Genomic DNA, 13,434 nt, shown 5'->3' with positions numbered 1-13,434 from the left:
CTGCTGTCCACTCATTTCAATGGAAGCCGGTACATTATGCAAAGGGGCGGAGCCTAAGGGTTCTTAACCCCTCCTCCTCGCAGCATACGCCCTCTTTGTGTCTGCCCACAAAGAGCAAAGACGGTTTGTTAAGGATGTGAGCTCTGCCCACTTATTATCCTTGACAGCCATGTTTGTTCAAACAAAATGGTTTTATTGTGACCAAATGAAAAATATTACTTTAACGTAACTTATTCTGTACATGAAATGTTGTGTGTCCACCAGTGGTCACTTCCCTCTAGGAAGAATGTATGCATAAAACAAGGGGAAAAACAGAGCAGATATGTCTTTTGTTTTAGTTCTTGTTCACCTTGGGTTGTCTTTTTAATCTTGTGTTTTAGCGACTTATTTTGATTTGAAAAAAAAAAAAAAATGAAAAGGACAAACTTAATTTTATTTTTTTATTTTTTTGCCTTTATAGTCAAAGCCGACTAAAGGATGAAATAAAACAACAGCAGCAACAGAAACCAATTTAAAAAGCTTTTAAAATCATAATTTGTTAACAAGTATAAGAAAGAAGAGCAAACATTTTATACATTTTATATATTTTATATCATTACATACATATATGTATGTAATGGTATAAAATATATTAATGCTTGCTCATTAAACATAATAAAAAGGTATATATTGGGATATAGTATATAATGAATTGAAATATTGTCACACTTTATTTTGTAGTTACATCTTAATTTATGAAATTTGTGTAGTAAATATTAAATAGTCACCGGCAGACCCCCGCGATGCTGAAATAGGACAAAGGAAATATTAAATAGTAAAATATTAATATTATGTACATGTCATGTACATGCATGTGTATGTATGTATGTGTATATATGTATGTACAAGTGTATAATATGTGTGTATGTGTATGTATAAATGTTTGTTGATGTGCATGTATAAACTGCATATATAAAACTGTGTAGAATATATGTTTAATGTATATTGTAAAAAATAGTACTATTAGTTTCCTAATTATTTATTTTCTGATATTGTTATATTTTTGTGATGGTGTGGGTGTATATAAGCTTTTGCTTCAACCTACATCTTTTTGGCTGATTAGTTAGACAACTGAGTGTTGTTTGTTCAATTTTTTTCTGAAGACCGCCAAAATAAAATTCAAATGTTGTATGTTATTCATTTGAGTGTGAAGGTAAGTCAGTGATTTCCAGAGTGAAGGCAGTTTGGCCAAAAGAGGCCCTTTGCCAAAGTACAATAAAAAAGATTATTTCAAATTACTGAATCTATAAAAAAAAAATCCCAATTTCTCTCAAAAGTGATAAAACTGATAATAGGGGTGACAGAAGTCAGTGGAGTTTAACTCAACAGAATGTAATTTCTGAAAAGTGGGTTAAACTATCTTTAAAACTGCCTAAACTGTGAGGAAAGTGTAAAAATAAAATTAATTTCTACATTTTTTTTAACCTCTAGACTTTGCATACTTCTATTTTGAAAATCAAATATCCCCAGAAAAATAATCGCAATAAAAATTAAAGTAAAATCCTAATGTTGTAGGCTGTGACATAATGTAATCTTAGCAAAACAATAACAAAATCAAATAAAAGCAGATTAAAATAGAGCACACCATGAGTAAAAACTATAAAGACCAGAAGAAAGGCTGCAAAACTGACTTAAATGATCATTGATATATAACTGTACTCTAAACAAAACTCATTTTTATTGGATTACTGAAACGTTTTGGTCGCTGCATATATCTTTCCCACAAAACTGGGAGCATTGGATCAATCAGGCTTCTTAACACCTCTGACCAGTGGAGCACACACACTGCTATTCGCTCGAATCTAATCCAGTTTACACAGAATTGATGTAAACTGAGTGTCATTGGAATAAAAATATAGAGACAATTCAATGTTTATTGTATCACTTTTGTGAAACGCATCACATTATTGTGTAATGTACAGTCAATGTCAAAAGGCGGTTCAGCATTTATTGAATTAGGGGACATCACTGAACAAATGGCTCACTGAGGGAATAGATAAGTCACACATCTATACATAATAGAAGATTTAAAATGTGGATGGATGTTTTTTTTTGTTTTGTTTTTTTTACCATAAAAAAGAGAGATAAGCGCAAAAACAAATGTTCAAATAATTATGCTTGAAAATGTATTGAATCGTTTCATTCATTAAACTGAGAAAAGTACACTATTTTTGCTTTATTTGATCAGAAGTCCCACAGGAAATAAACATTCACTTGAATAATTCAGTTGGTGAATCCTATCAGCAGATCATTGAAGAAGCAAGAAATTGTGCTGCTCAGTTTATTGCTTATGCAAGCATTCATTGACAAAAAGAGCAATAACATGTGGGTGTTTTCTGCTTATAAATGAAAAAAGAAGCCACAGGATCAGCCCAAATGTTGTTGGTTGAGAATTTACCAAGACTTGCACCATAATTCCTCTTTATGTGTATGAACGTGTAATTTTGAAAGTTGATTTCCTTAGTTGTTAAGGATTGAATTATTGGAAACTCCATTGTTGCCCTTAATATCTTGCTGCAGGAATTCTGAACCTTTTTAAGTGGAGTTTGCATGTTCTCCTGATGATAAAAATAGTAAAATGAGTCTATATAAGTTGGTTTTTCATGACTTTAGACCAGGCTTTGATGAAGGATTGTGTGTTGTGAGTAAAGGAGGTCAGAGCAGCAGGAAGTCAGAGTGTACCTCTGATATTTCCTCAGACACACATACGGTACCAAACCATGAGTGCATAACATCCCTTCCTCTGAAACTCAGGAATGAGAACCAGCTTAAGCTCTGTCCATGATCTCCCACAACTGCTTACTTCCTGTTTGTTTATGTGAGCATTTCCTTACTCCCACAATAAAATGCACATTTAATAAAAGCAAAGGGATTGTCTGCCGAGTTACTGTATATCAGCAGCAAAAGGAAACTATAGCTACTTTTTAAAAAAAATTTTTAGTTCCACAGATTTAGCTTTGCTCAGAGTCTGTAGTATTAGCTTTAAATAAGATAATGACTCAGTGATTTTATATGAGAAAACAGAGGAAGTGCATTCCTCACCGTGTCCTGATTGATAAATGATACAGAGACTGTGGGGATGACTTGTCATATGGATTGACCACAAGTAAACAAAAACCATCTGACGTGAAACCGCAAGTTAACATTTAAGTGATAGTAAAACAGACCTCTTCCCAAGGACAGGAAGGGGAAAGGGAGGATAGAACTAGAAATTGAATAAAATGTGGCAATGACTGTGCACAAGACAGACGCTAAGAATTGAACTTCTTCTTTGTGGTAGCAGCAACAGAAGTAATATTCAAAAATTAGGAAATTATTTAAATGGGGTGATAAGCATCAGAAAATTCAATACATTGATTTTCACCAGTTTTCACTGATGTTTATTTATTTGTTTGTTTGACTATTAGCAGGATTACATCAAAAGTAATAAAGATTCTATACAATTTTGGAGGGGATCCAGATCAATATACTGATTCTGAATCAAATTTCAGAAATGCATTGACCGATCTTTATGAAGTTATGTTGGGTTGGTTCATCAATCACCCCACAGATTGTGCATTTCATCGCAATTTTTTCTAACAAAATGGTGTTGACCATTCATTTGGACCCATTGTATCATTATTAAGGGGAATAGAAATGTCTTCACTGATCCAGATAACTGAATATATGGAAAAGAGGATATTTGATGCTTGGTGGAAGGTTTGCACTCTCTGTGTGCTCGTTTCAAATAAATTATTATTGAAAAATACAAAGGGTGCACATTTTTGTTTGTAACAAGACCAAACATTTTGAATCAAAATCAGAAATACTTTAATAATCCCAGGAGGAAATTATTTTATTTATTGATTTGAAGCCTGAACAAAATGGGCCTGTGGTGAAGCTTTAACCTGAAAAAAGGGAGGAAAATACACACATAATGCTTAAGATAATATAACATAAGATGAGATGTCCTTTATTAATCCCAGAGAGGGGAAATCATGTGTTATAGCAGTTCAAGGCCGTGCTGGAAACGATACAAGGAAAAGACAAAGAGATTGATCTTGAATTCATCATAAAATCCTATTTTCATTGTCATAACATCCTCCCCTTTTATTCATTTGAGGACAAATGATAGATTTCAATTTGTTTGAGGTTCTGTTAAACGTCAGCTGCTTTAGATAAACTGTCCTATAGTGGATCTTTGTTGGGGAGCATGTGTGCTGTCTGAATACACCTGCCTCCATCAGAGAACACAGGGAGGGCCTGTTCCCGGGGTGGTGGGACAGAGGGGAAGGTTCAATTTAATTACAGACTCCTGGGAGATGACTTCATGGAGGTGACGCCCAGCCCTGGGGTTATAGTGTTTCTGTCTGTCTCTCCCCTGACAATAGACGGGGAGCCTCTTTGTTTATTGGCAATTCTTCTGCTATACAGTACATTTTAAATTTGTGAAGTAAAATTATAGCACAAACAAACATGTTATCGTAATTTATTACATTCATACTTTGTTCAATGACAATCTGGTGTTAGAAAACTGTATAAGGTATACCACCACCAGTCTCTATAGCTGTAAGCCCCAAGCCCCGCCCACCCTTCCCATGCATTAGTCACTGGGATTTTTTGTGGTTTCCACCACATTATTCCAGAGAGCACAGATATACTATCCTCAGGCTCCATCACACACAACTATTATAACAAGCCCTTTTATGTCTCTCTTCCCATCATTGTCAGACCAATTAGCTGCTTCTGTCCTTGTCCTAATGAGCTAAACAGCCACACTTTGTCCTATCTGCTGTTCAGATCCTTTGCTATTAGCAAATGGGGGGCCCCGCTTTTCAATTTTCTGAAAATGGAAGCTAATGAATGGCGAGGCAGGAAATGAGTAAGTAGTTTAGAACAAAAATAACATTAGTAAAAGTAACTTCCTGTGATGGCCAACAAGCAATAATGCATTTAATGTGTCACTGTGACATATGAAAGATGTTGAATTTGCTTTATGTGTTAATGGTTTGGTCCTGCTCTGTAATGGACTGATGACTGGGAAAAGCATCATCACTATGTTACTGTAGAAATTCTGTTGTAGGTGTTTAAATGCATAGTATAGGCTATCACGAAGGCCTTTAAAAAGAAGTATGAAAATATATAACAAATAGAGCTCAGATCTCTATATAGACAGGGGCAACTGGCAGGCTGGGGGCCACACGCAGCCCTTGATCTAATCTTATGGTGTCCCAAAGTACATGCACAATATAAATTCAAAAACACACAAAATGACAGGAAAATACACAAAATGACAACAAAAAGTCACAAAAGGACAACAAAAGGTCACAAAATTACAATATAGATGCACAACAATGCAATAATAACACAAAACAAGAAGAAGCACTAAAATATATTTTTTTTAAAAACACACAAAATTGACAATAAAAAGCACAAAATGTCTTCAAAAACACACAAAAGGGCTCCAGTAACACATAAATCGAATTCACAAATACATAACACAAAATAAATTCACAAAATGACACAAAAACAACATAAATGACAGAAAAATACAAAAAATTACTGCGGCAATATACAAAAAATGTCTCCAAATACAAAAAAAAAACAAAAAAACAAGAAGAACAATTTTAAAAAACAAAAGAAAAAATACAAAACGAACACAAAGACACACAAACGCTCTGACATGAATGCTGATATAATGAGTGGCCCTCGGAGCAGACAATCACATGTGATAGTACAGGCGCCCATCCCAGCCATAAAGTCTTGAAGCGCCATCTAGTGCCATAAAATATATACAGAAAGGCCTGCAAACCATCAAAAACAACTCCACAATCAAGTGATTGTCACCAAAGCTAAATGTTTATTTAAAAAAGCAGTTTATTTAAGACATGTATTAATTAATAAAACAATACCTTTATATGGATATGCCATATGATGTTACATGATTGTAAATAACAGCAATAACCTGGAGACAAAAACAAAACCAAGCACTAATAGTAAAGGAAACGTTTCCTGAACTAACTGTTTTGTCATCTTACTGTGTTCCTATACAAAGGGAATTGTTCTCAACACAAATAATGTAAAGAATGGCAGAGGGTTGGGACTGTATGGGTAGGTGTGTTTTTTACTATAGGTTCACACACAGCTACTGTATTTGAAAATAGTTTACATTGACGTATTAATTGTGCACATTTGCTCTGAAATTGGAAGAACATTGACTGTATCTCTCTGTAATCCACAATACGTTATGGTTTGATTTAAATGTCAGTACGTATTCAGCGTTAACATTTTTGTCATAGTTTTCGTCAACTATTTTTTGTTAAATGACAATAACTAGACTATGACTAATAAAAAAGTATTTAAAAAAAAAAAAACCCCTAAAAAAACCAAATATTTCAACAAAAACAATATCAAAATATTTTTATATTTTCGTCGGCTAATACAAACGAAACTATAATTTTGTCACACATGGGACGAAATCCAATCAAGAAGTCGTGAACATGTGGATTTACGTATTAATCACATCAAATCTGTCGATGTGTATTCACAAACATTAATACCATCCCATAATAGGTTGATAAATGGTGATTTAATCCTAAAAAAAAGCATAAACTTTTATGCTTTATATATTATTTTTCTATGTCTGCAACAGATTTAAGTCGACTAAAATTTCATTAAGTCGATTAAAGCTAGACTACATCTGAAATAGTCCTGATGACCAAAGTTTTGACTATAACTACATTGTATTTTAGTCAAAGGACTATGACTACAACAAAAATTAGCTTTTGTGTATTACCCTATGCTTGCTGGCATTTCAATGATAGCAATTTCCAAAAATATATTTATTTGTATTTAATAACTTTTTTTTTAATACTACTTAGTGTTTTAAGTAAGTAATTTATTTATACATATATATATATATATATATATATATATATATATATATATTTTTTTTTTTTTTTTTACGAATTTGATCTTGTTTGTTTCTCAGGTTTCACTAGCCTGAACATGGCGAGCTTTAGGACCCAGCGGAGGCAGGATGTCAGCGTTGAGCAGCGGGCGGGTCGGTGGATGATGGATCCTGTTCGTCCTCCTTTCTAAACTAATGCCGGAGTGAAGTTGTGCTAAAGCTCGGTGATGTCTGAGCTTTAGGGGGAAGTGTGTCAGCGAGTCAGTGGACATGACGACTACTGCCCTCCTCCTGTTCTGTGCCTGTTCAGCACTTTGTGGAAACTTGGTAAGATCCTGTTTGCCACACTAGTCACGTGACCAGTCACGTGTCCAAAGCTCTATTTTCTTATCAGTTTTTTAAGATCTTGGTTTAATATGTTTTTTAAATTCCTTTATCCAACTTCAGACGGAAGTGATCTTAAAGAGACGAATTGCATTTTTATTTGGTTTGTTTTATTTTCTGAAACTTTTTGAACACCTTTTAAAAACGAAACCAAAGTGTACTTTATTTGTTGCAACAACAAAAAAAAAAAAAACAAGTTAATTTTTATTCACTTTTTTTCCCCTGTTATCTTGTATTGCCATGTCAATATAACTAATTTTCTCTAATTTTGAAACACAATATTACACCTTGTTTATAAGTACAATATTTCATACATTTGCTGGATAATACTTTTGTATGTTTTTTTTTTTTGTTTTGATTTTTTAATAATGAAATAAAATAACCAACACATTGTAAGTTTATAACCTTAATTCTCACAGAAAGTTTAATAAGTATTTGTAAAGGTTACATTTTAAGAAGTTATGTAAATGCCTTTGTTTGGGACCATTGCTCTTCCTGTTTAACTGCATTGTTTCCTCATTTCAATGACAGCATTTCACTTTAGTCTCTAAATCTTCCTCTTCTTCTTTTTGCTCTTTGTTTTTAATAACATTGCACATTAATACACCGTTGTACGTTTTTGTAATACTTGTTGTCCTGGATTAAGGATCTTTTATTATCTTTAAGTGTAACATTCATATACATAGAAAATTGCTGTTATTAGCAACATGTTTGGACAACATAACTACTCATAAAGATCAAAAGAAGCGATGCACTACAAAGAGCAAAATAACACAATTAATATACTATCCTTTGTAAATATAGTGTCTTGGGTTTACTTTTAGTAACTGGACTTCCACAGTATTTTATCTGATGATTTATTTTTTCCAGGCCTTGGCGCAAAGATCTTTTTCCATTGATTACCAGAACAACTGCTTTGAAAAAGATGGTCAACCCTTTCAGTACATCTCAGGGAGCATCCATTACTCCAGAATCCCTCGGTACTACTGGCAGGACCGTCTCATGAAGATGTATATGACAGGCCTCAATGCAATCCAAGTGTAAGCTTAAACTCAACACACACGCACACAACACAACACAATAGTTACTGCACCTGTTTGTTTTTAAGAAGCATGACTTTTTCTCTGCAGATACGTGCCCTGGAACTTTCACGAACCAGTGCAAGGCGTACACAACTTCACCGGGGACAGAGACTTGGAGCATTTTTTAGATCTGACAAACCAGACGGGTCTGTTAGTCATATTGCGACCAGGGCCGTACATCTGTGCTGAATGGGAAATGGTAAAAAAAAATAATAATTTCTTCTCTTTACCATTTTTTTTCTATTAGTTTTAACCTGAATTAAATTCAAACAGGTTGTTTTGGATCTAGTTTCCATCAGCACTTGAAATTAATAACTTTTCCTCTCCCAGGGTGGATTGCCATCATGGTTACTCAAAAAAAAGAACATCCTTCTTCGCTCAGCAGACACAGGTGCAAAATACAGCAAGGCACTGTTTCCCAATTTGAAATTCTGTACGTCAATGCATTATTTCTCTGCTGTAGACTATTTGCAGGCAGTAGGCGCATGGTTTGCTGTTCTTCTTCCCAAACTGAAACCATGGCTGTACATCAATGGTGGAAACATCATAACTGTTCAGGTAGAGTACTGAGTAAGAGCCAAAGAGGTTTACTGATGGTGCTTTTATTACTGTTTTGAACGAATCACCCTAAACACAGGTTGAGAATGAATATGGAAGTTACTTTGCCTGTGACTACAACTACATGCGTCACCTGCGAACTCTGTTCCGTTTCTTCCTCGGAGAAGACGTCGTTTTGTTTACTACAGATGGAAATACAGATAAAGAAATGACCTGTGGGACGTTGCAAGGATTATACGCCACTGTAGACTTTGGCACAGGCAAGTTTTATATATATATATATATATGACATCACCTCTTCACTTAGTCAAAGCTTATTTGTGGCTGAAGTTTTATTTCATTTGTTTTTGCTCTCACTTAGATACCAATATAACTGAAGCCTTCAAACGACAACGACATTTTGAACCCATGGGACCGCTGGTTTGTTGCATATTAGATTTATCTAAAGCTGCTACTCCCAGTAATTATTTATTAGATAAAACCATAGTGTATGCCTTTAAGGGTGTAAGAAAAATTGATTCGGCGATATATCAATCTAAAAAATGTCCAAATCAATTTTTTTTTAATAATCTTTTCTAACTGAAAACCCATTTAATTGCACCAACATATGTGTAAAAAATAAAAATCAAGAACTTAACAGAATCAGAATCTGTTGTAGAAGGAAAAGAAAACAATTTTTGAAAAATGTAATTTGACACTTTGATAAACATACTACTTGTTTTTAATAAAGGTACTTCAGTTACAGTTGGTTATCATTCACTTGATCTTGGAAGTTTAAAAAAAAATTGAAATAAATTGTATTTCATACCATTTTGTATTTGTAAAAGTGACATTTGTAATTATTTATAGTGTGATGTATATTGTATTGTTTAGTATCGGGATATATCATATTGTGACGTCAGATTCATGGCAATGCACACCCCAGTATGCCTCATAGGTCAATTTGCTGCTTAAAAGATTATTTTCATCTTCACCGTAAAAAGTTTGTAGAAATTTTTGCGCGTTGTGGAATGTGGAGTCATGAGACGGGTGCATAAAAGTGTTTTTACTTCATTTTGACATTGGGGAAATACCGGGAACAAACTTGGTGACAAGCCAATCACTGTCTTCTTTGTCTGGCGAAGAAAAACAATAAATCAGTGCAAAAATAAAGTAAAAACACTTCTATGCATCTGTTTATAGAACTCCACATCCCACAATGCATTGCACAAAAATTTACAATGGAGAAAACTTTCAAACAGTAATATTGACCTTTTATTTTTTTGCAGTAGATGTTTGATTCATTGATCTATGAGGCAGACACTGATTTTATCTATTAAAAATGATGGGCAGTAGCAGTTTTAACATCACAACATTAAGTTTTTTTTTAGGCTGTGGCCACACACACGTTGATTAAAATGTGTTCCAGGTGAATTCTGAATTCTACACGGGTTGGTTGGACCACTGGGGTGATAAGCACGCTGCAGTTGATGCTAAAGCAGTCAGCAAAGTTCTTGGTGAAATGCTAACTCTCGGCGCTAACGTCAACATGTACGTCTTCACAAATTCTTAATTTCTCTGAGGGTTCTTGTTGAGTTTGGGAAAATCTATTGAAATGAACTTGTACTTAATATTGTACTTCAGGTACATGTTTGAAGGTGGAACAAACTTTGGTTACTGGAATGGTAAATAGAGCAAAATTTACATTTTTTTAAGACTTAAAAGCTCAGTAAATGGAATTGCTTCAATTGCTTTGCCGTTCTCATAAAAGGTGCAGATCATGACAAGAGGTTTCGCTCGGTGGTGACAAGTTATGATTACGACGCACCGCTGAGCGAGGCGGGAGACCCCACAGAGAAGCTGTTGGCCATCAGAGACATCATAGCACAGGTACAGCTGATTAAACAGCTACCAGCAGATGTTAATGCTCTCAAAAGATCAATAATGGTAAATAATAGTGTGTGTGTGTGCGTGTGTGATCAGTTTAGAGATATCCCAGCTGGACCTGTGCCACCAGCAACTCCAAAGTTTGCCTATGGATTTGTAACCCTCAAAAAGGTAAACAAGTGTCAGATGCAATCACACATTTTTAAGAGTTTTTTGCTGTGTATAATTTCTACTTTTTATGAATGTTTCCAGGTTGGAAATGTCAGTGAATTTCTCAAGATATTTTCACCTTCTGGACCAGTTAAATCTAAGGATCCTCTGACATTTGAAGAGATGAAACAGGTATTGTGTGTTTTTTTCTACATAGGGCCTGCACAGATTTTCCTTTGTGTGAAAAATGGAGAAATTCTAGACTGTTGCCTCTATTGTCCTCAGCCCTATGGATACATGCTATATCGGACCACACTGCCCCGCAACCTCTCAGAGCCCACTCCCCTTATCTCCCCCCTGAATGGTGTTCATGACCGTGCATATGTGTCTGTCAATGGGGTAAGGGCTTAGAATGAACAGTTGCTGTCTGGCGTTTTAGATTTACAGTTCAGGAAACAAGTTTATTAGGTCTTTTTTTTAATGTTCTCCATTTGAACAGGTTTACCAGGGCTTCCTGGAGAGAGACACTACACTGGTGATTAATGTAACTGGAAACCATGGCGACACAATGGATCTGCTTCTTGAGAACATGGGCAGAGTTAACTTTGGCAGCAAGATTAATGATTATAAGGCAAGCAACTCCATTAAAGAAACACTAGGGCTGGGCAATATATCGAGATTCAAGATATATCAAGTTTTCAGTATTGGCGATCTACAAAATTACAATATTGCTGATATGGTTATTTATATTTTATAGCTTATTTTGTATTTGTTTTTGGAGTTGCTGCTTTCACAGCATCTCAGAACAGCATGAGATGCACAGTTAGATGGATTTCTCAGTGCGTCCTAACCTAAGCCTTCCCCACATGTGCTGTCCCTTTTAGGAGAAAAAGCCAAAAGCGGCAATTACATTTTTCAATTACAATGATGTCTTCAATTGTACATGTTCAATAACAACTCAAGTATGGTTACGGTGAGTGGCATTTTTTCCAATTAAAATCACAATTATAATTTTTCACCTGAAAGTCAATTACAATTACGTTCTGAATTACTACATTTCAAGTACAATTAATCATAATTACTGATCCTAAAAGAAATAACCAAATAAAATATTTTTTGGGGTCTTGTGATAGAATTATCTCAGGAAAAAAAAATTCTAAAATTTTTCAATATTTTTTGTCTTACCTCCAAAATGTGGGTGTTTTTCCACATTTTTGTTATTTACCATGCCTTATTGCATTTTAAACCCAGTTTAAGTGTGCCCATCATATTTGAACTAGTTTTTATGGTCTTATGATAGAGTTATCTCTGTAAAAAAAAAAAAATCCAAAATTGTTAAATTTTTCTGCCCTGGCACTGACAGTTTTTATAGAATTTCTATGCCAATTCCAATTACAAAATGAATTATCTGAATTCAATTATTATTACAACAGCAACAGATTTTTCATATACAATTACAATTATAATTACATAATTGTAATTTTCAGTTACGCAATTAGAATTGACCCCAACCCCGGTGCAGATGTTTGTCATGTCATTTTTTGTCAGCAAATTTAACCCAGAATTCTTTTTTTTTGGTCTGACTACATTTGAATTCAAAATGAAGATTTATATCGTATATCGCCATTTTGAGAAAAAGAGATATGAAATTTGTTCCATATTACCCAGCCCTAAGAACTACTAGCTTGTTTTCTAGTTTTTGTATGTAGAACCTGTGCAGGGAATACAAAGTGTTTGCTAACTGTTGTTTTATTTCAGGGCCTGTTAAGCAGCCTGAACTTGGGTAAAGATGCGCTGACTGACTGGAAGATTTACTCTTTGAACATTGATGGAGCCATTGCCGAAGGATGGCCTCATTTACAGAGTTCAAAGTCTGGTCCTACTTATAGAAGGGAACCTTCAGTAGGACCTGCTTTCTATACGGGGACCCTGCAACCAAATGGCCTGAATTGGGACACGTTTCTCAAGCTTCATGAATGGACCAAGGTAGTGTTTACCCCCAGTTTCTATCTAGAATTAAAAAAATATTCAGTCACTTTATTGCACTTTTTCTTTTTTTCTTCCAGGGTCAGGTTTGGATTAATGGTGTGAACCTGGGGAGATATTGGCCTGCTCGTGGACCTCAGCAGACCCTGTTTGTCCCAGGACCTTTACTAAGCACCACCCTGCCCAACACCATCACAGTGTTGGAGCTGGAACAGGCCCCGCCTCAGTTACGAGTTTTGTTTATGGACCGACCTCACCTCAATATTACTGCTAACAAGTTGTGACATGTTTGTTTGTAGCCCCTCCCCCAGAAAAACAGCTGCACTTCTTTTTTTTTTTTTTATAAATAAATGTTAAAAAAAAAAAAAAATGTTTTTAATTCTAATGTTTTGATTGCATTTGATTTGTCCTTTGCTAATCTCATAAATGTACACGGTTTTGTCCTAAAGGCAGCGGTGAGAAAAACGAGATTTTCTCCTG

General features: G+C 34.8%; 1 protein-coding gene across 1 annotated transcript; it reads left to right on the top strand.

Annotated features, from left to right (window-relative positions):
- The first annotated feature begins 7,061 nt into the window (after positions 1 to 7,061).
- glb1l (galactosidase, beta 1-like) lies at positions 7,062 to 13,289 on the top strand. The gene is made up of 16 exons (XM_028436605.1): positions 7,062 to 7,255; positions 8,183 to 8,352; positions 8,443 to 8,593; positions 8,725 to 8,785; positions 8,858 to 8,952; positions 9,032 to 9,212; positions 9,314 to 9,372; positions 10,361 to 10,482; positions 10,576 to 10,616; positions 10,703 to 10,821; positions 10,915 to 10,989; positions 11,071 to 11,160; positions 11,254 to 11,367; positions 11,468 to 11,599; positions 12,727 to 12,954; positions 13,035 to 13,289. Exons 1-16 carry the CDS (start codon positions 7,199 to 7,201, stop codon positions 13,236 to 13,238), a joined length of 1,899 nt encoding a protein of 632 aa, XP_028292406.1. The 5' UTR covers positions 7,062 to 7,198; the 3' UTR covers positions 13,239 to 13,289.
- The last annotated feature ends 145 nt before the right edge of the window (positions 13,290 to 13,434 follow it).

The sequence above is a fragment of the Gouania willdenowi genome, chromosome 21, assembly GCF_900634775.1.
Source record: "Gouania willdenowi chromosome 21, fGouWil2.1, whole genome shotgun sequence".
Lineage (NCBI taxonomy): Eukaryota > Metazoa > Chordata > Actinopteri > Blenniiformes > Gobiesocidae > Gouania > Gouania willdenowi.
This window is presented reverse-complemented; position numbering and strand designations above follow the sequence as displayed.